The sequence below is a fragment of the Dreissena polymorpha genome, chromosome 1 (genome assembly GCF_020536995.1).
Source record: "Dreissena polymorpha isolate Duluth1 chromosome 1, UMN_Dpol_1.0, whole genome shotgun sequence".
NCBI classification, from domain to species: domain Eukaryota; kingdom Metazoa; phylum Mollusca; class Bivalvia; order Myida; family Dreissenidae; genus Dreissena; species Dreissena polymorpha.
This window is the reverse complement of record NC_068355.1, coordinates 69,618,408-69,644,340: the sequence shown is the minus strand read 5'-3', so window position 1 is coordinate 69,644,340 and position 25,933 is coordinate 69,618,408. Positions and strand designations below refer to the sequence as shown.

The window sequence follows — 25,933 nt, the reverse complement described above, 5'->3', positions numbered from 1 at the left end:
ATAATGAAGATATGTTTTTATGATTTCAGGTAAAGACGTTGTGTCAGCTGTGAGGACAGACAGTGCCCCACCCCGGGCTACCGGCAGCCAGTAGCCTATTTGTGAAAAACTATAGTGTGCCCCCCTATAGGCCTACAAATGAACTGTAATTGTTTTAGTGACTTCTAACCTCATAAGATTAATCAAGAAAGGTAGTTTTATCCACAACACCGACAAAAGTACGCGAAGTTAGATTTACCAATCGCGATAAGCCAATCAAATCTTCCAGTTTAATCAATGTATATTCACGTTGCTATCTAAGCTTGGTTGTCAGAAAAGGTTATAACTGCAATTTGAGTTCCAGAACGAACACGAACGAAACACTAGCGGTACAAAAGGTAAGGGTTTATTTTATGATATTTTGTTGTGTAAGACTTGTTTTTTGTCCCCTACCGGTTTCACCGCAGGGGACCTATGGTTTGCGCTCTGTAAGTCTGTCTGTCTGTCTGTCACTCTTTTCTGGATCCTGCGATAACTTTATAAGTTCTACATATTTTTTTCATGAAACTTGAAACATGGATAGATAGCAATATGGACATTATGCACGTCATTTAATTGTGTTTCTATGTCAACAAATCTGGTGCTATTGCAACAAATAGACTAGAAATACTGCTGAAAACGGTGACTTTCTGGATCCTATTATAACTTTAAAAGTTCTTCATATTTTTTTCATGAAACTTGAAACCTGGATAGATGGCAATAAGGAAATTATGCATGTATTTTCATTTTGTTCCTACGTCAAAAATTCTGGTTGCTATGGCAACAAATAAAAAACATAATCTGACAATGTTGGAATTTCTGACAATGGTGGAGCCGGTAGGGGACATATATTGCTTGGCAATAGTTTTCTTCAGTTTGTTTCAAATGCATTTAATCAATTCCTATGTTAATAATGATCTATGTCCCTTCAAATATCTAAACAGCATTCAATGCTCAGAAGAAAACAATTTAAATATCCTCTTATGTTAAGGCTTTTTAACTTGTCAGTTTCATTAAGTTCATTAAACGTTACAATAGTGCCTTGACAATGTAGTTTCACTGGTGCAATATTTTATAAAAAAAATACGTGTAGACTATTTAAAAAAGCTGACGTTTTCAATTATCACAAATGCCATGAGAAAAAAACATTGTGCTGTGTCAATGAAACTGATAACATTCAAAAACAGCAGCATATAAAACAGTTATTTTCGCGCCATAAAAAAGTCATCGTCGGTTACCCACGACGAATTCATTCCCTTACTCTCCAGCATGCTGGAGAGTAACGGAATGAATTAGTCGTGGGTAACCAACGATGAAAAAAAGTTTACATGGGTAAAACGCTTTATTGTTTTATTGGGCGTAAGCTATTGCAAGTTTAAATTGGCCTTGTTACAGTTGCACACTGAACTGATTGCTTCTTTGCTTTCTTTTTGTTGTAATGATTTTTAACGAAGAAATTGCTTTCTTTTTCAGTAGCCATGGGAGACAGAAAAGCTGTGATCAAGAATGCTGACATGTCAGAGGAGATGCAGCAGGATGCAGTAGACTGCGCCACCCAGGCCCTCGAGAAATACAACATCGAGAAGGACATAGCTGCCTACATCAAGAAGGAGTTTGACAAAAAGTACAACCCCACCTGGCATGCGATTGTTGGACGCAACTTTGGAAGCTATGTGACCCACGAAACCAAACATTTCATCTACTTCTACCTTGGTCAAGTAGCTATTCTGCTCTTCAAGTCTGGTTGAGCATCGGGTACTGATGTGCCATCTTGAACAAACAATGCCATCACTGCCAGTTTTGTTTTCAATTAAAGCTCATAGTTACAGTGAAACGATTATTGTTAACAAATGAAGAGCAATTTGAATGTAAAATGGTGGGCTTATGTTGAAAACTTGAAATCATGCTTATGTACACAGTGAAAATGTTATTCACAAGTCTATAGTTAGCTGTGCTATCATTATTATAATTATTGATTCTTAAGTTGCAACATATGAATAGGCTGGATGTCACAAATTTGAAATTGAGTTATAAAAGACACTGGTCAGAATGCCAAAGGCTGCTGGCCAAGCTGGTGACGAATTTGAGAACAATTGTGTTAACACAAAACTTGTTCAAAATAATGTTTTTGTTATGCCTGTTTCTTTTTTTCTGTACGCAAATCTGTGAAACAGATACAAATAAATATGAAAATCATTATTTGATTTTGTTTATTTCATTACAAAATACGTGTATCGCTTCCAGAAATAACAAGAGATTGCCAAGCAATATTTCCCCTACCAGTGAAACTCCACCATTGTCAGTTTAATATTTTTGTTATGCCCCCGAAGGAAGGCATATAGTGATCGGACTGTCCGTTACACTTTGCGTTTAGGTTTCGAAAAATGCTCATAACTTCTCTGTCCCTTGAGATAAAGCCTTCATATTTGGTATGCATGTGTATAAGGACAAGGCCTTTCCATACGCACAATTTTTTTTACCCCTGTGACCTTGAACTTAGGGTCCAGGTTTAGGTTTCGAAATTGCGTTTAGGGTTCGAAAAATGCTATAACTTCTATCAAAGGGTTTATAGGGGGCATATGTCATCCTATGGTGACGGCTCTTGTTTAATTATATTTGTTGCCATAGCAACCATAATTCTTGACGTAGGAACAACATGAACCGACGTGCATAATCTCCATAAAGCCATCTATCCATGTTTCAAGTTTCATGAAAAAATATGAAGAACTTTTAAAGTTATCGCAGGATCCAGAAAAGTGTGACAGACTGACAGACGGAGCACAAACCATAAGTCCCCTCCGGTGAAACCGGTAGGGGATGAAAATATAAGTATTGTTGTATTGCATACATTTAACATGATACATATGTCATGTGGTTTATCACAAGGTAAAGAAATTGTGATATAAATGTGACCCAAGCAGCACTAACTCTTGCACTGGTTCATTTAAGAAGTAATTTTTGGAATGATGGCCATTCACCACAGGTACATAACACTTATATTTGTTCAGTAATTTGTTTGACACATTGGTTAATTAACGCTCGATCGGTCATTGTCGGCTCAGTTACAACTAACATGTACCCCGGGAACATGTAAGTATACTTATTTGTACCCTGGATATGATTAATATACGTACCTGGCCTATACAAGAGTGCACCCAAGTTTTATTCCTGCCCAAAATCCAATGTCATAAAACGTGCTACCAATTACTTTATATTGAGAAACAAACTTCTATATTAAAAATAATGCATTAACATGCGTTTTGAGTAAGAGTTTCGATAATATAAAGGCCATTTAACAGAATATGGGCAAAATTAAATATAAAAAATAGCCGACAACAACCGATTAAGCATTACAATTTCTGGGTACGTTTTAGAATGAGTACCATACCCGGGGTACATATAATTATACTTTTATTGTACCCTGGGAACATGTAAGTAGTACCCGAGCTGACAATGACCGGTTCAGCTCAATTAACTACAGGAACACCTGGTATAAATAGGGAAAATGTACATATATGCTTAAGTTTCGTATTGCTCATGGTGACTGGCCTCGGTATAATACGACAAAATGTTGCATAAATAAGCATCCAAATAATAGCTGATGACTTGAAATCCCCAAAATGTCAATGAATAAACATCAAATGATGAATAATAATCATTACATTTCAACAAAAGGACCATGATGGCACATGGTCAACGCCCAAAATTAAGACATTTTAACCAGTAATGGAAAATAGAAACCGTGCCCCCACCCCTTGCACCCCCACCCCTTGCAACCATGCTTCTTATCGGTGTTTGGGTCAGTTTAATTTGGGCGACTTGCTTAAAATAGGTTATTCAATTTGACTTTTTTTACATCTCATGAACTTGATCCACATTTTCTTAGCAAGTTTCAGTAAGAGCATGCGATAAATTTACCCTAGTGCTCATATAATCTTTTTTTCAGTTTGGCAATACATGTTATCATAACGTAACCATAAACTTAATGTCAATACAATTCAAATAAATCATGATATCAGTGATACTGATTGCAGCTCCCCGATTAAAATATGGGAATGAGAAAATATCTCTTAATTAAGGACAATAACCCCCCGACAGAATCATTTCATAGCAAGGACCTAGTGATATGCTGCATATAAAGGTTTATTATAATAATTAGGATCATTAGTGGTTACTGCTGGCTTAGCGAAATGGTAAGTACACTCACTTCTCCCCTAGGCAACCTGGATTCAATCCTTGCTCCACGCAAAGGAGTTTGCTTGGCGGTCACTACACTGCACAGATGGAGTTTCCTATTGGTAATCCAGTCATTAGTCGCAGTAGAAGTCGACCAAAATTCAATACCTTTCAGTTTACAATTAATAACTTGAAATTGCAGTTTAGAATTAATTAGGGCTGGGACACACTGCATGTCCACACATAATGCACCCTGGGCTGGGACACACTGCATGTCCACACATAATGCACCCTAAGATGAGTAGAATCATCATCTAAATACACACACACACATCATTAGTGTCTGAGATCGCCTACAGAAATAAGATATGGGTCAAATAGGCATCAAACAGAACGTAAGAGATTGAAGGCAAAATTTGTTTGGCTACCCCACATCCTCAATTCATTCAAACATATGAATTTTGACAGACGGAGCCTATTTTATGCTCAATCCTTTCGGTGAACATACAAATATTATCAAAATTGTTTGACCAATAAAAATGACAATCGTTAAATCATATATTTAATTCAATAAACAGTGTTAGAGGATCACAAATCGCACCATAAAGATAAAATGTGTTCAAAAATGCTTTAATATCCGTTGTATGTTATAACTTAAATCCAGAATGTATTGCTACAACACCGAAGGTCAGGTTTTCATAAGTGACTGCTCTAAAACCACATGTCCGAATGATCCTTTTGAAGTCTTCCTGAAAGCATATAGAAATAGCCCTTGTTTTTATGATCAGTGTAAGATAACAAAAATATATAATAGTACCTGTTTCGTTTTGAAATTCTGTAGACACTATTAGCCCAATTTTGTCAGAAGGTTAAGTTTTATTGGGAAGGGGGGCAACTGTAAGTCTGTTTTCTGGGTACAGCCATTAATAAATATAATTGTGATGAAAGATCACGATATATTAAGTTGAGATAAAAATAAGTTTCATGAGTGACACAGTTAAGATACTTTAGTAGGTCAAGTGATCACTTTAAATGCAGTACATTCATAACTTCACATTATGGTCAGAATTCAAACACAAATTAAAGAGGATATGATTTGCAAAGTATCCAGCATGTTATGGCAAACAGGTCAAATGGTAATATGCTTTATAAAATCACCTACGTCGCTTAATTACATAATATATGTAATTGCAGGACATCAACACTCATTTGTCCTAGGGGTCAATAACATGACTGGATCACTCAGTGTGACAGAACACTGGCACTGGTAAGGCATATAAGTAACAAAGGGAGTTTCCTTCTTTGAAGTGAAGTTGTCATTGCCATAAGGAAAACAACCAGATGAAATAATGAGAAAGACTTATAACTGCATCTAACTTGACTTCAAGTTTAGCTTTATAATATACACACATAAAGAGATCTGTTTTTATAAGCCCTGATTTAATACATGTAAAGCAGTTAGTTTCAAAAATATTTACAGCTTCCTTGTAAGGTGGTGTTGTAAATTGTATTTATAAAATTGAACATCATTTGTCAGCCATCTTCCTTATCATTATATTGTATATCCCTTCCTGTTAAATATGCTTGAGGTTTACTAACTGCTGTTGCCAGGTAGTCGTGGGAAGAAAGTTAACAGGAGGGCCTGAAAGGCCCTAAGTCGCTCACCTGAGATGACAAGATATTATTGGGACAAATCTTCTGGCCAAGTTTCATGAAGATCGGAAAGTACATGTGGCCTTTAGAGTGTTAACAAGGTTTTACTATAGCCCGTCCTTCCCAAAATTATAACTTATTGCCGGCCAGGAGGTCCTATAATCACCAGCCTTTGCTGGCCCGGACTGATCATTCCCGGCCCAAAAAAGAAGGTGTAGAAGAAAGACAAGAATAAGATTTTTTAACAACAGTTTAACTCATGTACGTGTTGATGTTGACAGTTCCCGGAAAGGTCACAATGCCCTTTGTTTATGCCCTGCTTGCTTATGAATTCACCAGATAAAACGGTAACCAAAAACGCACGTGGTTGTCAATTTTGATTCTCTTCCGTTGAGGAATGTACTCATATAGTGATCACGTAGTGTGTTATTCGCTTTGACAACTTAGCAAAAATCTTCGGATACCGTATATATACACTTACGTCATTCAAAAAATGAAACCAATGAAAAAAGGTTTTACTTTTTCGGAGTATTCATTAAAAATTCGGTAAAATCTAACTTTTGCATTGATACTTTTCTGAAAATAGCTTATGGAATTCCTTTTTTCGCCATAATTTTATTAGCGGACACGAGGTCCTAAAATATTAGAATCATTTCCGGATATTCCAATTTATTATCATAAAAATCCGTGGACCGACGGGATTTGGGAAGGACTGCTATAGCCATATAAGGAAAAATGCCCCGCCCCCTGGTTTTTCAACAAACAGGCATCATTTTTGAACTTGTCCAAGATATAATCAGGATGAATCTTCTGACCAAGTTTCATGAAGATCAGACAGTAAATGTGGCATCTTGAGTGTTAACTAGATTTTACTATAACCATATAAGGAAAAATGCCCCACCCCTTGGAAGCCATGTTTTTTAAGCAAACATAATTATTTTCGAACTCATCTAAGATATCATTGAGACCAATCTTCTGACCATATTCCATGAAGATTGGACAATAAATGTGGCCTCAAGAGTGTTAACAAGGTTTTACTATAGCCATATTAGGAAAAATGCCCCGCCCCTGGTGGCCATGCTTTTAAAGCAACCAAAACCATTTTCTAACTCATCCAAGATATCATTGGGACAAATCTTCTGACCAAGTTTCCAGATGATCGGAAAATAAATGTGACCTCTCAAGTGTTAACAAGGTTTTACTATAGCCATATAAGGAAAAATGCCCTGACCCCGTGGTGGCCATGTTCTTTAACCAACGGGCATCATTTTTGAACTCTTCCAAGATATTATTGGGATGAATTTTCTGACCGAGTTTCATGAAGATCGGACTATAAATGTGGCCTCTATAGTTAACAAGATTTCACAATAGCCATATATAGCCATATAAGGAAAAATGCCCGCCCCATTGCAGCCATGTTTTTCAAGCAAACATAACCATTTTCGAACTCATCTAAGATATCAACAAGACAAATCTTCTGACCATATTTCATTAAGATCGGACAATAAATGTGGCCTCTATAGTGTTAACAAGGTTTTATTATTGCCATATAAGGAAAAATGCCGCGCCCCCTGGCTGCCATGTTTTTTCAACCAACCGGCATCATTCTCGAACTTGTCCAAGATATTATTGGGAAGAATCTTCTTACCAAGTTTCATGAAGATCAGACAAAAATGTGGCCTCTAGGGTGTTAATAAGATTTTACTATAGCCATATATAGCCATATAAGGAACAAAGCTATTGTCAAGCAATATGGTCCCCTACCGGCTCCACCATTGTCAGAAATTCCATAATTTTCAGATTTTTTTTATTTTTTTGGTTGCCGTAGCAACCACAATTTTTGACGTAGGAACAAAATTAAATGACCTGCATATTGTACATATTGCCATCTATCCAGGTTGCAAGTTTCATGAAATTTTTTTAAGAACTTTAAAAGTTATCGCAGGATCCAGAAAATCACTATTTTCAGCAGTATTTCTAGTCAATTTGTTGCCAAAGCAACCAGAATTTTTGACGTAGGAACCAAATGAAATGATGTGCATAATGTCCATATTGCCATCTATCCATGTTTGAAGTTCCATGAAAAAAATATTAAGAACTTTTAAAGTTATCGCAGGATCCAGAAAAGTGTAACAGACAGACAGACAGACTCACAGACAGACAGACAGACAGACACACAGAGCGCAAACCCTAAGTCCCCTCCTGTGAAACCGGTAGGGGACAAAAATGCCCAGCCCCTTGGCAGTCACGTTTTTCAAGCAAAAGTAACAATTTTCAAACTCATCCAAGATATCATTGAGACCAATCTTCTGACCAAATTGCATGAAGATTGGACAATAAATGTGGCCTCCAGAGAGTTAACAAGGCAAATGTTGACGTTGCACAACGGACGACGGACAAAAGGCGATCACAAAAGCTCACCATGAGCACATTGTGCTCAGGTGAGCTTAAAAAACTATCTTTCTTAAATGTAAGTTTCGGAATTAACTCATTGAAATCATTAGACTGTAATAATATTGTGAATTTTATGGTCATATTGATGAAATATTTTATCTTAAACATGAAGTACAAAAAACAAGTACCAAATTTTAATTGCTTTGTCCATAGTCTTAAACTAAAAATCCAGATTGAGAAAGAAATAGCCCTCAGTAATGACACATTACAAATCTTTGAACAAAAATGGAATCGGATTAAATTCTCATAATGTTTTGTCCACTTATACACATTTCACTCTAATGTTAGTTTTTCTCTCTAAAATAGTTTTGTTTATTGTTTTTAATTTTAATTTTTCTATCTGACAAGATCATTGTGAATATACAACAAAACACACAAGTCCAGTATGTTTTCTTCCGACTTTATACAACTCATCATTTTTCATAACTATTCCTCTGTTGTTCTTTTCTTTTCTCTCCAAAAAAAAAATATATATATAGGCATATCTTGTAAAACATGTCTGAACTTTATTGCTTTGTACAATCACTATATTGTATAATCATAAACATGTTTTCAATGTATGTATGATATTGAATAAAAAAAAAAAAAAAAAAAAAAAAAAAAAAAGCTTACAAAAAATGACACTAAATAATATATCAAAATACGATAAGTGCAGTTAAGAATCAGAATCTTGAATGGTTTCAGCATCATAATAATGCTGATAAGATAAAAAATCAGACTGGTTACCTGGTTTTGAAACTGCCGGATGCTTTCAACAAGATACTGATAAGAGTCCCAGTCTGCAGCCAGGATCTGTCCCAGGACAGGTATAACTTGGAACGAATACTCATCATAAACACTGGAACAGATGATGCGAGTTATAAGACCATTATAAATTGTTACATTGAAACAAGAGCACCGCCTTGCGGGTGCAGACCGCTCATCTATTTTCTTTTTAAAGGTGAAGGGACTCTCATTTTCAATCACAAAAGAGGGAGGGGTGGAGTGAAGAGGGGTTTATAGTGTGGGGGCGTGGACATTTATTACATTATATTCCAAAAATGCGAAAAAAAAATGCCAAAATAAAAAAAAGCGGGGGGGGGGGGGGGGGGGGGATTCTTGGGTGCGATGGTTGGACGGAATTTCAAACATAAACTAATAAAAATAAATATTTGTGTTTTTTAAACATTTCAAAAAAAAAAAAAATTGAGGGGGTGGGGGGGGGGGGTATAGTGTGAGGGTGTGGTGGTCATTTGTGAGATGATCTTTAAAAAAAACAAGGGCTGTTTGTAAAACATGCATGCCCCCCATGTGGGCTGTCAGTTGTAGTGGCAGCCATTGTGTGAATACGTTTTTTGTCACTGCGACCTTGACCTTTGACCTAATGTTGACCTAAGTTATCATACGGAAACCATCGTACTATTTCGAGTCACTGTGACCTTGACCTTTGACCTAGTGACCTGAAAATCAATAGGGGTCATCTGCCAGTCATGATAAAACAGTATAATGTTGGGTGTGGTAATTTATCAGATGTTTAAAAAAAAAAAAATTGGGGGGATGGGGGGGGGGGGGTGGGGGGGTAGGGGGTGGAGGTGAGAGGGGGTATAATGTGGGGTGTGGTAATTTATAAGATATTTAAAAAAAAAATTGGGGGTGGGGGGTGAGAGGGGGGTATAATTTTTTTTTGAGGGGGGGGGGGCCGGGGGGTAAGGGGGGTGGGGGTTCGAGGGGGGTTTAATGTGGGGTGTGGTGATTTATTAGATGTTTTAAAAAAAAAAAATGTTGGGGGGGGGTGGGAGTATAATGTGGGGTGTGGTAATTTATTAGATGTTTAAAAAAAAATTGGGGGGGGGGGGTGGGGGTAAGGGTGGAGTGAGAGGGGTGTACAATGTGGGGTGGGGTTATTTATTAGATGTTTAAAAAAAATGGGGGGGGTGGTGGGGGGTAGGGGGGGTGGGGGGGTAGGGGGTGTGGAGGGGTAGGGGGGTGGGTGGTGAGAGGGGGGTTTTATGTGGGGGGTGGTAATTTATAACATGATGTTTAATAAAAAAAATTGGGGGGGGGGGTGATATCCTCTATTCATTAAACATGAAATTTTAACTTATTGCATTTGTTTCCCCTTTATATAAGAAAGATATAATAGTGTATTACCTCCCCTGTCCTGCTTATATTTATATTAATCAACAAAATTAAACATTAACACAATATTTACAAGGGCTGTTTGTAAAACATGCATGCCCCCTATATGGGCTATAAGTTGTAGTAGCAGCCATTGTGTGAATACGTTTTTTGTCACTGTGAACAGTGGTGGTGGTGGTGGTGGTGGTGATGGTGGTGGTGGTGGTAACGCTAACAGAGCATTACAATAACAATACTTAAGAATGATAAAATGGGAAAAGGTTACATAGGGAAAAGGGGAAAAGGTGGTGGTGGTGGTGGTGCTAACGTAGCATTACAATAACAATACTTAAGAATGATCAAATGGGAAAAGGTAACCTAGCACTGGCAGTAAATATGGGGCTCATTTACAGGTCATATTAATTTTGGAATCTCTGCTGTAAAATGAGATTTTAAATGAATTTAAGGGAGGCAAATGCTGTAACAAAAAGAACATGCATAAACAGTAGTTGTTTCCCTTGTTTGAACCATGCTTATTCTTTATAATGCCTATTTCCAGTAACTGTGACCTTCACCTGTGACCTTGACCTTTGACCTAGTGGCTTCAAAATCAACAGGGGTCATCTTCGAGTCATGATCAATGTACCTATGAAGTTTCATGATCCTAGGCCCAAGCAATCTTGAGTTATCGTCTGACAACCACCAGGTGGACGGACCGACCGACAGACAGACAGACCGACATGAGCAAAGCAATATACCCCCTCTTTTTCGAAGGGGGGCATAAAAAAAAAAATTAGGGGGAAGGGGGAATTCGGGGGGGGGGGGAGGGGGAGGAGGGGTATTCTTGGGTGCGATGGTTGGACGGTATTTCAAACATAAAATAATAAAAATAAATATTTGTGTTTTTTAACTGTTTCAAAAAAAAAAATTGGGGGGGGGGTGGAGTGGGAGGGTATAGTATAGTGTGAGGGTGTGTTTGTCATTTGTGAGATGGTCTTAAAAAAAAATAATTTAGGGGAGGGGATTCGGGGGGGGGGGGGGGGGCGGTATAGTATAGTGTGAGGGTGTGGTGGTCATTTGTGAGATGATCTTAAAAAAAACAAAATGGGTTTGTGAAACACAATGTCCCCCTATATGACGTTTGAACTTGTGGGATGACCTTGACCTTGACCCTTCACCACTCAAAATGTGCAGCTCCATGAGATACACATGCATTTCAAATATAAAATTGCTAGCTTCAATATTGCAGAAGTGGCATTACATGAGCAATTTTGACCCATATATTTGACCTTGAAGGATGACCTTGACCTTGACCTTTCACCACTAAAAATGTGCAGCTCCATGAGATACACATGCATGCCAAATATCAAGTTGCTATCTTCAATATTGCAAAAGTATTCATAAAATTAGCGATTTGGGCCACATATATTTGACCTCTGACCTTGAAGGATGACCTTGACCTTGACCTTTCACCACTCAAAATGTGCAGCTCAATGAGATACACATGCATGCAAAATATCAAGTTGCTATCTTCAATATTGCAAAAGTACTCATAAAATGAGCGATTTTGGCCACATATATTTGACATCTGACCTTGAAGGATGACCTTGACCTTTCACCACTCAAAATGTGCAGCTCCATGAGATACACATGCATGCCAAATATCAAGTTGCTATCTTGAATATTGAAATACTGCAAAAGTGTACATTAAATGAGAGATTTTGACCCATATATTTGACCTTTGACCTTGAAGGATGACCTTGACCTTGACTTTTCACCACTCAAAATGTGCAGCTCCATGAGATACATTTGCATGCTAAATATCAAGTTGCTATCTTCAATATTGCAAAAGTTATTGCAAATGTTAAAGTTGGCGCAAACCAACCAACCAACCAACAGACCAACCAACCAACAGACCAACAGACAGGGCAAAAACAATATGTCCCCCACTACTATAGTGGGGGACATAAAAAAAAATTAGGGGGGGATTCGGGGGGGGGGGCTAGGGGGGGTATAGTATAGTGTGAGGGTGTGGTGGCAATTTGTGAGATGATCTAAAAAAAAAATAATTTAGGGGGGGGGGGGGAATTCGGGGAGGGGGGGGGGGGGAAAGGGGGGGTATGTTTTTGGGTGCGATGGTTCGATGGTATTTCAAACATAAAATAATAAAAATAAATATTTGTGTTTTTTAACCGTTTCAAAAAAAACAATTTGGGGGGGTGGGGTGGGGGATATAGTATAGTGTAAGGCAGTGGTGGTCATTTGTAAGATGATCTTAAAAAAAAATAAAAAAATAGGGGGAGATTCGGGGGGGGGGGGGATTCGGGGGGGGGAGGGGAGAGGGCACGGGGGATGGTTTGGGTGGAGTCTATTGTGGTATGTCAGGTAAGAGTAGTTTTGTCAAAGTATCAATCAAATCTAATCATAAATAAAGAAGTTATGGCATTTTTAGCAAAATTTAATAATTTGACCTTGAGAGTCAAGGTCATTCAAAGGTCAAGGTAAAATTCAACTTGCCAGGTTCAGTAACCTCATGATAGCATGAAAGTATTTGAAGTTTGAAAGCAATAGCCTTGATACTTAAAAAAACTTAGTAAAGTGGATCGAAACACAAAATTTAACCATATATTCAAAGTTACTAAGTCAAAAAAGGGCCATAATTCCGTAAAAATGACAACCAGAGTTATGCAACTTGTCCTTTTACTGTACCCTTGTGATAGTTTGCGAGTGTTCCAAGTATGAAAGCAATATCTATGATAGTTTAGGGGTAAAGTGGACCAAAACACAAAACTTAACAAAATTTTCAATTTTCTAAGTATAAAGGGCCCATAATTCTGTCCAAATGCCAGTCAAAGTTTCATAACTTTGCCTGCACAGTCCCATTATGATAGTTAGTAAGTGTTGCAAGTATGAAAGCAATAGCTTTGATAATGTAGGAATAAAAAAGATCTAAACACAAAACTTAACCAAATTTTCAATTTTCTAAGTATAAAAAGGGCACATAATTCTGTCAAAATGCCAGTCAGAGTTAAATTAATTTGCCTGCACAGTCCCCTTATGATAGTAAGTGTTGCAAGTATGAAAGCAATAGCTTTGATACTTAAGGAATAAAATGAACCTAAACACAAAACTTAACCAAAATTTTCATTTTTCTAAGTAAAAAGGGCACATAATTCTGTCAAAATGCACACCAGAGTTATCTTACTGTGCCTGCCCAGTCCCCTCATGATAGTAAGTAAGTGTACCAAGTTTGAATGCAATAGCATTGATCCTTTCTGAGAAAAGTGGACCTAAACGCAAAACTTAACCGATGCCAACGCCGACGCCAAGGTGATGACAATAGCTCATATTTTTTTTTCAAAAAATAGATGAGCTAAAAACAATAAAATTATACATGAGGCATGTTGATGATTGAAACTTAGGTAAATAATTTTCATGTTTAAAATATTAAACATAAATTTATCATGATCAGAGGGCATGTATGTTTACAAACAAATAGCAGACAGTTTTTGAAAACAAAAGGGGCAAAGGCCCTAGTTTGCTCACTTATTAAAGGAAAAAACTAAATTATTCTAAGCAATTTTTGTGATTGTACATTAAATGTGTCTTCTGACCTTTCTTTTTATCTAGAACCTTTTTTTAACTTAGCTGAGATGTCATTAGGACAAATGTTTTGATAATGTTAAATGCTTATGGGGCAAAACTCGTGTTTTAAACAGTATTCACAACATTTAACTACAGACATAAAATAAAAACTACCCTGCCCCCTTGAAGCAATGATTTCAACAGTCAGACATCAGTTCCAAACTTGGCCCAAATATATTTTGAACACGTGTTCTGCGCAAGTTTAATGATAATTGAACACACAATGCCTCTGCAAGCCATATGAGGAAAAATGCCATATCCTTTTTCTCAAGCGACAGGAACCATTTTCGACTTTGGTAGAGATATCATAAAGAGTACTGATAACATTTTCAAACTCAGGCAATAAATCATAGAAACAAAATGTTCTGAGCAAGTTTCATGATCAATTCAGACTATAAATCATTACAACAGATGTTCTGAGCAAGTTTCATGATCAATTCAGACTATAAATCATTACAACAGATGTTCTTAGCAAGTTTCATGATCAATTCAGACTATAAATCATTACAACAGATGTTCTGAGCAAGTTTCATGATCAATTCAGACTATAAATCATTACAACAGATGTTCTAAGCAAGTTTCATGATAAATTCAGACTATAAATCATTACAACAGATGTTCTGAGCAAGTTTCATGATCAATTCAGACTATAAATCATTACAACAGATGTTCTGAGCAAGTTTCATGATCAATTCAGACTATAAATCATTACAACAGATGTTCTGAGCAAGTTTCATGATCAATTCAGACTATAAATTATTACAACAGATGTTCTGAGCAAGTTTCATAAACAACAAAAATATCAGTGAAACTGATGGATGCTCCCAGATGATGCGCTTTGTCAATCTATGTGTTTATAACCACCTAAATAAATCTTTTATTAGCCTCGGTGACCTTGACCTTAGCCCCAGTGACCTCAAACCTCATCAAAAGGTAGAGGCCCATGCAAGGTACCTACATGCCAAAAATGAAAGAGATAGGTAAAGTATTAATGTGCTATGAGAAACATGCCAAATATGAAAGAGATCGGTAAAGTATTGAAGGTGGTATGAGAAACTGTAACAAAAGTGTGACGGAAAAATCTATTATTAGCCTCATTGACCTTGACCCCAGTGACCTCAAACCTCATCAAAAGGTAGAGGTCCATGCAAGTTACCTACATGCCAAATATGAAAGAGATCGGTAAAGAATTGAAGGTGCTATGAGAAATTGTAACAAAAGTGTGACAGAAGGAAGTAAGGAAGGAAGGACAAACTGGCAACTATATGCTCCCCGGAAATAAAAAAAAAAGGTTACTTCTGGATTGTTTACATGGTTTCATTATAGCCATGTAAAAAAACTGTCCTGCCCCTAAATGTCTTTTTTTTTTAACTGGAACCATTTTTAAACTCAATCAATATATCACTAGAAAAAATCTTCTGGGCAAGTTTTATTAATATTGGAGTATAGAGGGATTGCCAGGATTCAATATAGCAATACAAGGAAGACAGCCTAGCCACCTAGCGGCCATTTTTTAATGAACCACACATTTTCAACTCTGCCAAGATATTTTTAGATAAAAATGTTTTTAGCATTTTTTTATTCATAATGGGCAGAAAATGTAAATCTAAATAGTTCACAAGGTTTCATTATAGCCATAACAAAAAACGCCCCCTAGCGGCAATGTGTTTTTATGAACAGAATGTTTTGAACCTAGCAGATAAATCATTAGAATAAAGCTTCTGGGTAAGCTTTATGAAGATTAGCCAAACAATGTGATTAATCGAGAGTTAAGAAAGATAAAAAACAACCATATAACAAAACTGTCTTGTCTCCAGGTGACCGTGTTTTTAAACTGACCCAAACCATTTCTCAACTAAGCCAAGATATAATTAAAACAAATGTTCTGAGTTTTCATAAAGATTGGAAAAAAATTCTATGAAGTGTTCATAAGATTGATAAAAATGTGTTAGCGTACCTGCGCAAAAGTGGGTTTGACACATGACTGAACTCTAGGCACATGAAACGTCCACCTGGTCTCAACACCCGGTAGGCCTCCTCCACCACCTTGACATACAGAATGTTTCATAATATGAGCCGCTTTCTGTGAAAAGGGGGCTTAATGCATGAAAATTGTCATACCAGATTAGCGTGTGCAGTCCACACAGGCTAGTCGAGGACGACACTTTCCGTCTTAACTTGATCTAAGCTAACGAAGAGACTGTCTTGAAACGAAAAATATCATAAAAGACGAGAGTGTTGTCCCTCATAAGCCTTTGAAGTCTGCAATCTGGGACAACACTTTAGGTATATGCATTAAACCCCATTTTCCCACAGCACAGCTCATATGCATTTAGCAACTATTTTTTATAGTAACTAAATATATCAAAATTACAAACAATCATAAAATACCTTTTCCCAGGTCGTTCTGAAGTTTGGTTTATGCTTTGTCTACACGGTACATTTAAAATGTTGGAGACAGACAAATTACAGTTTCTTTTTCATTGTACATGATATCATATGAACACTATTTAGCAATAATTTACATACGGGTAATATCTTATTTCTGAGCGTACTTTGTAATGAAGTATCAATTCTACTGTAAATGGTAAAATCAAATATAACATACAAACAATAAATGTGCAAAAACGTAGATGAGTATACCTTATCTATGTGTGTACAATTTCGAATTCCAAAAGCAATTGTGTACACATCAAAACTGTTGTCCTCAATCGGCAAACATTCTGCATTTCCTTTCAACCACGATATTCCTAAAAAGAATGAAAATAATCAAAATTACATCAAAGGTGCTAAATGAGAATTTGTTCATACAAATACGTGTATAGCCACTTTATTTTTAATTTTGTTTTAATTTAGTAAACAAATACTGAGGAAATTATAAAAAAAATAGTTTACTGATAGAAAATATTAGTATTTTTGCTATGTATAGATGAAAAGTTCCAGGAAAATGCATAGACATCGGTTCAAAATAATGTGGTTGACATTTTTCTTGTAAAACACACTTTTTTTATATTGTGCATAAGCATCACCAATGTATATTACTGGTATGTCACCAAGACATGTGGTGCAAAAGTGTAATAGGTCACATAGATATGCTTATGGATTGCAGATACAAAACATGTGTTTGACACCTATTTATTGAATAAATTATGACATTTATGTTGCTATATTAATTCTCTTTGATAGTCTGTACATATGATATTGTTGATTTACCGTCAATATGCCTCTCATATTTAAAAATCTTGTTGCAAAGAAAAGTTGAACAATTAATTATCATAAAATACACAAATGAAAGGTACCAATCTTCGGGTATTATACACTTGGTTTTAGAATAAAGACTTTTCATTATTATAACATAGTACATAACCTATAACACTTCTTTTATAAAGTTGGAATAGTTTAAAATGAAATATATATGATGACTTTGCATAATAGCGGCAACAGTATGATGCCATGTACTGATATTATATCTGTCATCAATCATATTTGTAGTTTTATTTAAAAAAATCTGTTTTACTGCATTAGCTAGAATATTATCAGCAATTGTTTTTTTATTTTTTAGTACCCTTAAAAGATACTTTTCCTATTGAGAAAAAAACTACAAAATGTCCATTGCTGTTTAAAAAATTCTGAGAAGAAAATCTGTCAATCTTATTCTAACAGTGCATAATCTGCACGTAAACAAATAAAAAAAGCACTGAAACTGATCATTTCAAGCCTAAATACATGAGAAAGTTTACATACTGGTAAGTATATAAACATTTGAATTGGTTTGTGCATTTTATACTAAGCAATTTAAAAGACCCCAAATTTACCATCTGAAGATTTTACAAACAACTTTTCTAAATATCTTTTTTTATTCCAATTTTCCAAATGGTAAGGTACCAGTACTTGTTCCAATTGGGTAAACAAAATCGCTTATTGTCGTAAACATTCCTCACCTGATGTAATCCCAGACTGTGTTGCCCTGTTCATTCCTACTTCCAACATGGACTGGTTGATGTCGCACACAGTCACATGGCAGTCACGTGACCTTCCAGACACTTGGCTATTCTCATCCTCATTGATATCAACACCTTGCTCTGTGCTTGTTTGCAATGCTGTGAGCGAGTTGAAATCTGACTGTGACCTCACATAGTTGAGAAATCTGAAGGCAATATCACCTGAAAATAATTATTACATTTAACCCATTTATGCCTAGTGGACTCTCAAATCCTTCTAAATTGGATCAATTTTATTTCCAAAATTAAAGATATATAGTATATTTATTTCTATATTTAGAATATTTCTTACAGAAATTCCTTTAAGCAAACAGTGCAGACCCTGATGAGACGCTGCATCATGCGGCGTCGAGATCTGGGTCTCCGCTGTTTGCCAAGGCCTTTTTTCTAGACACTAGGCACAAACGGGTTAAACAAAATCACAGATCCACTTTTCATGGATTATTGAGAAAGACAACTTTTATGTGTCCAATGAAAAACTCAAAATTGTTAGAGCAGACAATTTTCTAATGTGGCAAACATGTTGCCTTTAAATATTACAAATAATAGTGTCCCATTGTCATCATTATCATCATCATCATCACCATCATCATCATCATCATCATCATCATCATCATCATCATCATCATCATCATCATCATCATCATCATCACTATCATCATTGTCATTGAAATCTGATGGCTCGAACTCCCCAGGACCGACAACAAAAGTTGTAAAAATTTGAGCCATCTGATTTCTAATACACTTTAGTTAACTAACACTAATCTGCTACAGATTTTCATCTCCAGTCAAAGAATGTTTATACTGCCTAAACTCCATTCTACTTTCTGCTTTTGCATAAATAACCAAATATATACTTACTATTGCTATAAATAAATATCTTTAAACAGTTAGACATAAATTAAAATATATAATATACGTAATGTATATTATATTGGCATGTTTTTTTACGTTTTTACGTAGCACATGTTTCTTGTACGGGAACATAAAAACAACAGCTAAAACAAAACATTCATAATTTTTTTATACACATTGCTATTTAGTATTAATATTAAACAGCACTACATATACTGTATTCATGTATTAGCTTCCTTTTATATTAACAAGATGCGTTTGTGAAACACAATGTCCCCCTATATGATGTTTGACCTTGAAGGATGACCTTGACCTTGACCCTTCACCACTCAAAATGTGCAGCTCCATGAGATACACATGCATTTCAAATATAAAATTGCTAGCTTTAATATTGCAGAAGTGACATTACATGAGCAATTTTGACCCATATATTTGACCTTGAAGGATGACCTTGACCTTTCACCACTCAAAATGTGCAGCTCCATGAGATACACATGCATGCCAAATATCAAGTTTCTATCTTCAATATTGCAAAGGTATTCATAAAATAAGCGATTTGGGCCACATATATTTGACCTCTGACCTTAAAGGATGACCTTGACCTTACCCTTTCACCACTCAAATTGTGCAGGTCCATGAGATACACATGCATGCCAAATATCAAGTTGCTATTTTCAATATTTCAAAAGTATTCATAAAATAAGCGATTTGGGCCACATATGAAAAGACACCGTATGAAAACAGAAAATGTAAACACTGTAACGTTCTTGAAGATGAGTTCCATTTCTTACTCGAATGTCCAGTTTTTAATAGTCTTAGAAAACAATATATACGTAGATATTATTGGAATCGCACAAATATGATAAAATTTATCGAACTTTTACAAACTGACAACGCTAAAACAATTAAAAATCTTGCAACATTTATTTTTAACGCAGCTAAATTGAGAACTGAATTATATTATCAATAGCCTCTCTCCACATATTACTGTCTATGTGTTGTCAATCAATAAAAAATATATGTTTTCACATTGTTAGAACATTCAAGTTTATTTTGAATACGATAAGACTTTACAATATGCATATTATATAATTACCTTAATATATAAATGTTCAAAATATTTGTTTATTTTGAATATGAATGTCTTTAGAGTTGCCAATTCTTTCGTTACAAATTGTTAACTTATATTGCCTAAAATAGTATATATATATATATACCTGTATGTCATTGACCACGGTTTACTACATTGTGTATTATATGTTTGTGTACTCATGGGCTTAAAGCCTAATGTATTCTGAAAAAAAACCATATATTTGACCTCTGACCTTGAAGGATGACCTTGACCTTTCACCACTCAAAATGTGCAGCTTCATGAGATACACATGCATGCCAAATATCAAGTTGCTATCTACAATATTGCAAAAGTATTCATAAAATGAGCCAATGTGGCCACATATATTTGACCTCTGACCTTGAAGAATGACCTTGACCTTGACCTTTCACCACGCAAAATGTGAAGCTCCATGAGATACACATGCATGCCAAATATCAAGTTGCTACATTCAATATAGCAAAAGTTATTGCAAAATGTTAAAGTTGGCGCAGACCAACCAACCAACAGACCAACCAACAGACCAACAGACAGGGCAAAAACAATATGTCTCCCACTATAGTGGGAGACATAAAAATTCCATAACATCATGTCAATATGTGTTTTGTTCATGAGTTTTTGCATAGATAAATGGGTTTTATTTCATCAAGTTGACATTGTGATGCCGCCATTCCAGTCATTATAATACTCCATCTACAAATATATATTTTTTAAATGTAATGTTTTGCTCAAATCAATAAACAATGGAGTTGATGAAATGTTCGCAATTATGGCTTGCCTTTAATCAAGGGTTTTTTAATGATAAACAGTTAAATGCCACCTGACGCATGTTAGAGCCAAACAATAAAAAAAACCTGTGAAAATTGTGACGGGGACTGAGAAAATATTTCGAGCCATCAGATAATTTGACCCTCACAAATTCAAGCCATCCCAGAGAAATTTATATGACCATATAGCAATAAAAATTCAGTGCTTCAAGAAGAGTTCCACCTGAAATTCAAGCCAACCAAGTTTGAGCCATCAGGTTTGGACTGATCATCATCTGATCATCATCATTATCGTCATCATCACAACTTTTATGAAATGCCAAATTAGTATTCCCTACCTGTACCACCTGCAACATCGAGGAGTTTCGTTCCAGGTCTGGGCGACATTCTACGAATAAAATGGTCTTTCCATAGCCTGTGAATACCCCCACTCATTGCGTCATTCATCAGGTCATACTTGTCAGCCACATTTCTGAACACTTTGTAAACTGAAGAGTAACATATGAACAAGTATCTACATCTTGAACAAGATGTGTTTGTGAAACACAATGTCCCCCTATATGACGTTTGACCTTGAAGGATTACCTTGACCTTGTGAAGGATGACCTTGACCTTTCACCACTCAAAATGTGCAGCTCCATAAGATACGCATGCATGCCAAATATCAAGTTGCTATCTTCAATATTGCAAAAGTATTCATAAAATAAGCGATTTGGGCCACATATATTTGACCTCTGACCTTGAAGGATGACCTTGACCTTTCACCACTCAAAATGTGCAGCTTCATAAGATGCACATGCATGCCAAATATCAAGTTGCTATCTTCAATATTGCAAAAGTATTAATAAAATAAGCGATTTGGGCCACATATATTGACCTCTGACCTTGAAGGATGACCTTGACCTTTCACCACTCAAAATGTGCAGCTCCATGAGATACACATGCATGCCAAATATAAAGTTGCTATCTTCAATATTGCAAGTATTCATAAAATGAGCGATTTTGGCCACATATATTTGACCTCTGACCTTGAAGGATGACCTTGACCTTTCAGCACTCAAAATGTGCAGCTTCATGAGATACACATGCATGCCAAATACGAAGTTGCTATCTTCAATATCGCAAAAGTTATTGCAAAATGTTAAAGGTTGCGCAAACAAACCAACAGACCAACAGACAGGGCAAAAACAATATGTACCCCACTACTATAGTGGAGGACATAAAAACCTACCAAAGATTAATTTATACTACCGTAATTACTCTATGTTTTCGGACACGTAAAAATAATTATTTCTTTTCATGTCCGAAAACTTAGATACAAAAAATATTCACAAAATACAGGTGTCCGAAAACTAAGAGTCGAAAATTGAAGTGTCCGAAAATAGCGTCAATTGTGTCCAAAAATAGCGTCAATTGTATCAACGACTACCGGTAAAAGCACGCGCTTGTAAAACACCATGCCGCAAAGTATAAATTACAGTTAAATATGTTTGCACTGCATTTTAAATTATTTTAAATGCTTCATTTATGTGACCAAAAGTTACTACAAGTTTGTACTTTGACCAAAGAGTTAAAAGATGAGCATGTGATGTATTGATACACGCTAGTATGAACCTATAATTAAGGCAATACAAAATCAAACTATGAATTCTTTGTTTGTTCATTTCCGATATTTGTTGTCTAACACCTTCCATTGTTCGTAAAACTTGCAAAAGGGTGCATCACACTTCGAAGCGTTTAGTATTTGTCACAGTTATATAACTGAGATGGGGTAGTACTATTGCAGTAGATAATGGAACTGTTTATTGGCACTACCCTTGGTAATTGTCATAACGCTTATGCTATCGGGCGAATCCATTGTTTAATATCGGTTTACAAGGTTATTTACCCAATAACGCATTTGTAATGGTCTGTTGCCCTCAGGCATGCACCTGCCATGTTTTATGATGTAAATCTGGTTGCAAAACCCCATGATTGAAGTGTCATTAGATATCGAAAACAGGACCGAAATTTGGTAAAATAGCGCTGTAAAATATACTGTCCGAAAACTTAGACATTAATTATGGACGAAAAGTCGTGTGTCCGAAAATTAAGAGTCACGAAAAATAATTATTTTTGCTTAAAAAGGGGGTGTCCGAAAACTTAGAGTGTCCGAAAACATAGAGTTATTACGGTAATAACTATAACAAATAACTCAAACAGTATATATTATAAGTCAGGGCCAGTGCTTTCCACAGGATTTTTGTCAGGAGCCCCGGGGCTGATAGGCGTGGTTCGAGAGGGGTGTCCCCTCCCCACGTTGTTTTTTTTTTTAACCTGTCAATTCACGTTCTGTGGTGCGTTATAACTCAAAGAAAAACAGTGTCAAAAGACGTCATTTGGTGCGCTATGACTCTTCAAGAAAATCCCCCAGTCATTAACAAATATATATAATTTGTTATATTGTTTAATTGTTTTAAAACTTTCCCGCACAGATAGTAAAATACCAACTCGAACGATTCCCCAATTCATCCGTTTCAATGATGAAATATTGCCTCTGAACATGCGTCAATCGGCTGACGTGTTGTGTGCTTGTTAAAACGCTCAATACACGCACGCTTTATATGCAAATTACGCGACGTTGTACATGCGTTATAATTTTTGCGCTCCTTTTAATTGAGAAAAAGATTCAACACAAAATAAATTTGCACTGCTAATTTGAAGCAAGAATATTTTAAGAATGTTGCAGTAACATTTACATTCGGAGGTGTGTTTGGGATTAAAAACGCGTTAACATCAACTTACGGGAATGGGTTTCGGATTAAAAATTTAATTATTCCCATTTGAGATTTCAACAAATATTAACAGTTGAGTTATGAATTCAACGATAATTTGTTTACACACTTTATGAGTCGAATAAATGTTTTGACAAAATTATGCATGAAATTCAGGTTGTCCACGAGGATTACGGCCGGTGGCCATCATCAGTCTTCTAAGTATGATTATCGGACAAAACATTTACATGTGTGCGTAATTAATTGAACGAAAATTTGTTCAAGCGCATTACGTTTCGAATAAATGTCAGAAAAACGAGGTGAATCAGTTCTATAAATGGACATGATGAAATGTACATGTACTGGAATTAAATTGTTATCGTATAATTGTAACCGGGAGTTATTTGCACAACTTACTCGCTATAAGTAATTAATTGTTTACCACTTGCAATTACTTTCTTGTATTAATTATAAGCCATAGGTAACACTTGTTTACAGTAAAAAAGGTGTGATGATGATGCCCAAAACCGTCTTTAATGTACTGTACTGTGCTAGTTACTGGTTTTATATTACATAAATGGTACAACTTCTTGCTAATCAAGCTGCGATAAACTCTTAATTTGTGCCAGACATCAATAAAAAATAATGGTCGATAGTTAACCCCGCCCTCATAAGCATTCGCGAAACCAATTGGACGATGAACATCACAGTTTGACGACTGGAATGTTACCTGATACATCCTTGTCAGCCTTTAAATGACTGTGCAATGTGGCTAGAATAATCGATACACGCGTCATGCTATTCTCTTATCAGTGGATTATCCATTACCTCATGTGGTGTTTATGGCGATTACATGTGAAAGTAGGTACCGAGTGCCCTTTTAAAACAGGGAAAATTGATACACTGATAGAGAAACCTTGAGTTTTTTTTACAATCTCCACTTACTTTTACTGAAAAATACACTGATCGGAAAATTTAAAGCGCCCTGGGGACTCTGATTTCGAAATTCAAGCGCCTCAGCAAGGGATCGTTAAATGGCCTGTGGAAAGCCCTGGTCAGGGCATTAACAGTATATAGGCAAATACTTAATTCTGATATTAAGAGGTAAAACAAGATCATTTTTAAATATTTTAAAAATTAGCCAACTCTATTTCGTAAGATAAAGTATTCCATTCTGATATGTTTCTTTGAGAGAAACTCCTAAAACTAAAATGTGTCGCTTGTATAAAACTCTGAAAGTTTGGGCAAGATCTTAGTATAAAAAAGGAATTTAAAACACACTTTGGACATTATGTATTTTCTGCTTAATTCTATGATGGAACAACAAAGGAACTCAAAGGACCATCATTGTTCCACGACTTTACACGAACAAGGCTACAGTCTAAGAAATTATTATGAGACCCGATCAAGTGCAAGTTTACCCTTCTCTTCCTTTTCGGCCTCTGTCACTGTTTCGAAACCAAAATGTGTTTTCTTTTCTGATTCTTTTGTATGATTCGCATAAGCATTTTGCGATATGGACGTTGAAAAAAGCCTGTAAAAGCACCGATTTGCTAATTTCGAACAGTTTTGACATTTCGTCATGGAGGTCGCCATTTTTATTTTAGTTCAAAATATGATGCCTTATAGTACCAGTCAGAGGGCTGTTCAAAGGTGCAAAACAACTACACAACTAAATCCATTCTCATAGCAGAGTTGTCGTTCGTGCCTCAACATACATGAATGCAATGAAACGCAGTGTAAGAGAGTGAACTAAATCGCTATTCTAAAACAACAAATCAATATGGTTTAATGCAATTATTTGTGATACTCTCTTCAAGCAGTGTGTGTTTTACCACTCATACAGAATTGATATTAACATGTTCAACTGTAAATACCATCCAACTTTCTCCGTCTATTATTTCATGTACCTTTGAATTACACCACTTTCTTTGAATCTTATGAAAACAATCTTATCGCGTATACGATTTTATCGTAACACTATGTATTGAATAATAAAGTATTCCGATTCACTTGCCGGTTGCTTAGTGTACAATGGAGCGGTGTTATATTTATGCGGGCATGTTATTATCAATTGTCAATGAGCATCTAATAATATGCTACGCAACCGTTGTGATAAAATAGTTCATGGAATTATATGCTTGTAGTATGTATGAATAAATTGTCTGAACTCGTTAGACTATTGTTATATGGCAGGCCCGTAGCCAGGGTTTTGAATGGGGGAGGGGTGCGAATTTTCACATCAACGATTGTTATGGGGGGGTGGTCGGAGGTCCTCCCCCTAGACAATTTTGAAAATGAAACTTAAAATCCTGCATCATTGTGACTTTTTATCTGCATTTAGAGACTAAAGTTATAGAGCATTTTTATATGAAAGTTCACTTTCATTGACCATACTATAAG

At 35.9% G+C, this 25,933-nt stretch overlaps 2 protein-coding genes across 5 annotated transcripts in view; one reads left to right on the top strand and one right to left on the bottom strand.

The window, feature by feature from the left end:
* The first annotated feature begins 212 nt into the window (after positions 1-212).
* LOC127834166 (dynein light chain 1, cytoplasmic) lies at positions 213-2,217 on the top strand. 2 transcript variants are annotated; one of them, XM_052359805.1, is made up of 2 exons: positions 213-377; positions 1,492-2,217. In XM_052359805.1, exon 2 carries the CDS (start codon positions 1,497-1,499, stop codon positions 1,764-1,766), a length of 270 nt encoding a protein of 89 aa, XP_052215765.1. In that variant the 5' UTR covers positions 213-377; positions 1,492-1,496; the 3' UTR covers positions 1,767-2,217. The 2 variants fall into 2 exon arrangements, with proteins under 2 accessions (XP_052215765.1, XP_052215775.1); XM_052359815.1 differs by having other exon boundaries at positions 221-377; positions 1,495-2,217.
* A 2,526-nt stretch (positions 2,218-4,743) lies between these two features.
* LOC127834118 (2-methoxy-6-polyprenyl-1,4-benzoquinol methylase, mitochondrial-like) overlaps positions 4,744-25,933 on the bottom strand; it is a 68,813-nt gene continuing 47,623 nt past the window's right edge. The window contains exons 1-7 of one of the 3 annotated variants that reach the window (XM_052359739.1): positions 24,952-25,150; positions 21,116-21,265; positions 17,985-18,206; positions 16,687-16,793; positions 16,001-16,089; positions 9,028-9,139; positions 4,744-4,943 (exon numbers count right to left, since the gene is read on the bottom strand). In XM_052359739.1, the coding sequence (XP_052215699.1) occupies positions 4,842-4,943; positions 9,028-9,139; positions 16,001-16,089; positions 16,687-16,793; positions 17,985-18,206; positions 21,116-21,265; positions 24,952-25,126 (957 nt within the window). In that variant the 5' untranslated portion in view covers positions 25,127-25,150 and the 3' untranslated portion in view covers positions 4,744-4,841. Of the gene's footprint in view, positions 4,944-9,027; positions 9,140-16,000; positions 16,090-16,686; positions 16,794-17,984; positions 18,207-21,115; positions 21,266-24,951; positions 25,151-25,933 lie in introns of those variants that run through there. The other 2 variants (XM_052359748.1, XM_052359757.1) reach the window with 2 other exon arrangements.

What these genes read in the sequence shown, in the direction of transcription:
- LOC127834166 (XM_052359805.1), top strand. Translation starts at nt 1,497, where the DNA reads ATGGGAGACAGAAAAGCTGTGATCAAGAATGCTGACATGTCAGAGGAG.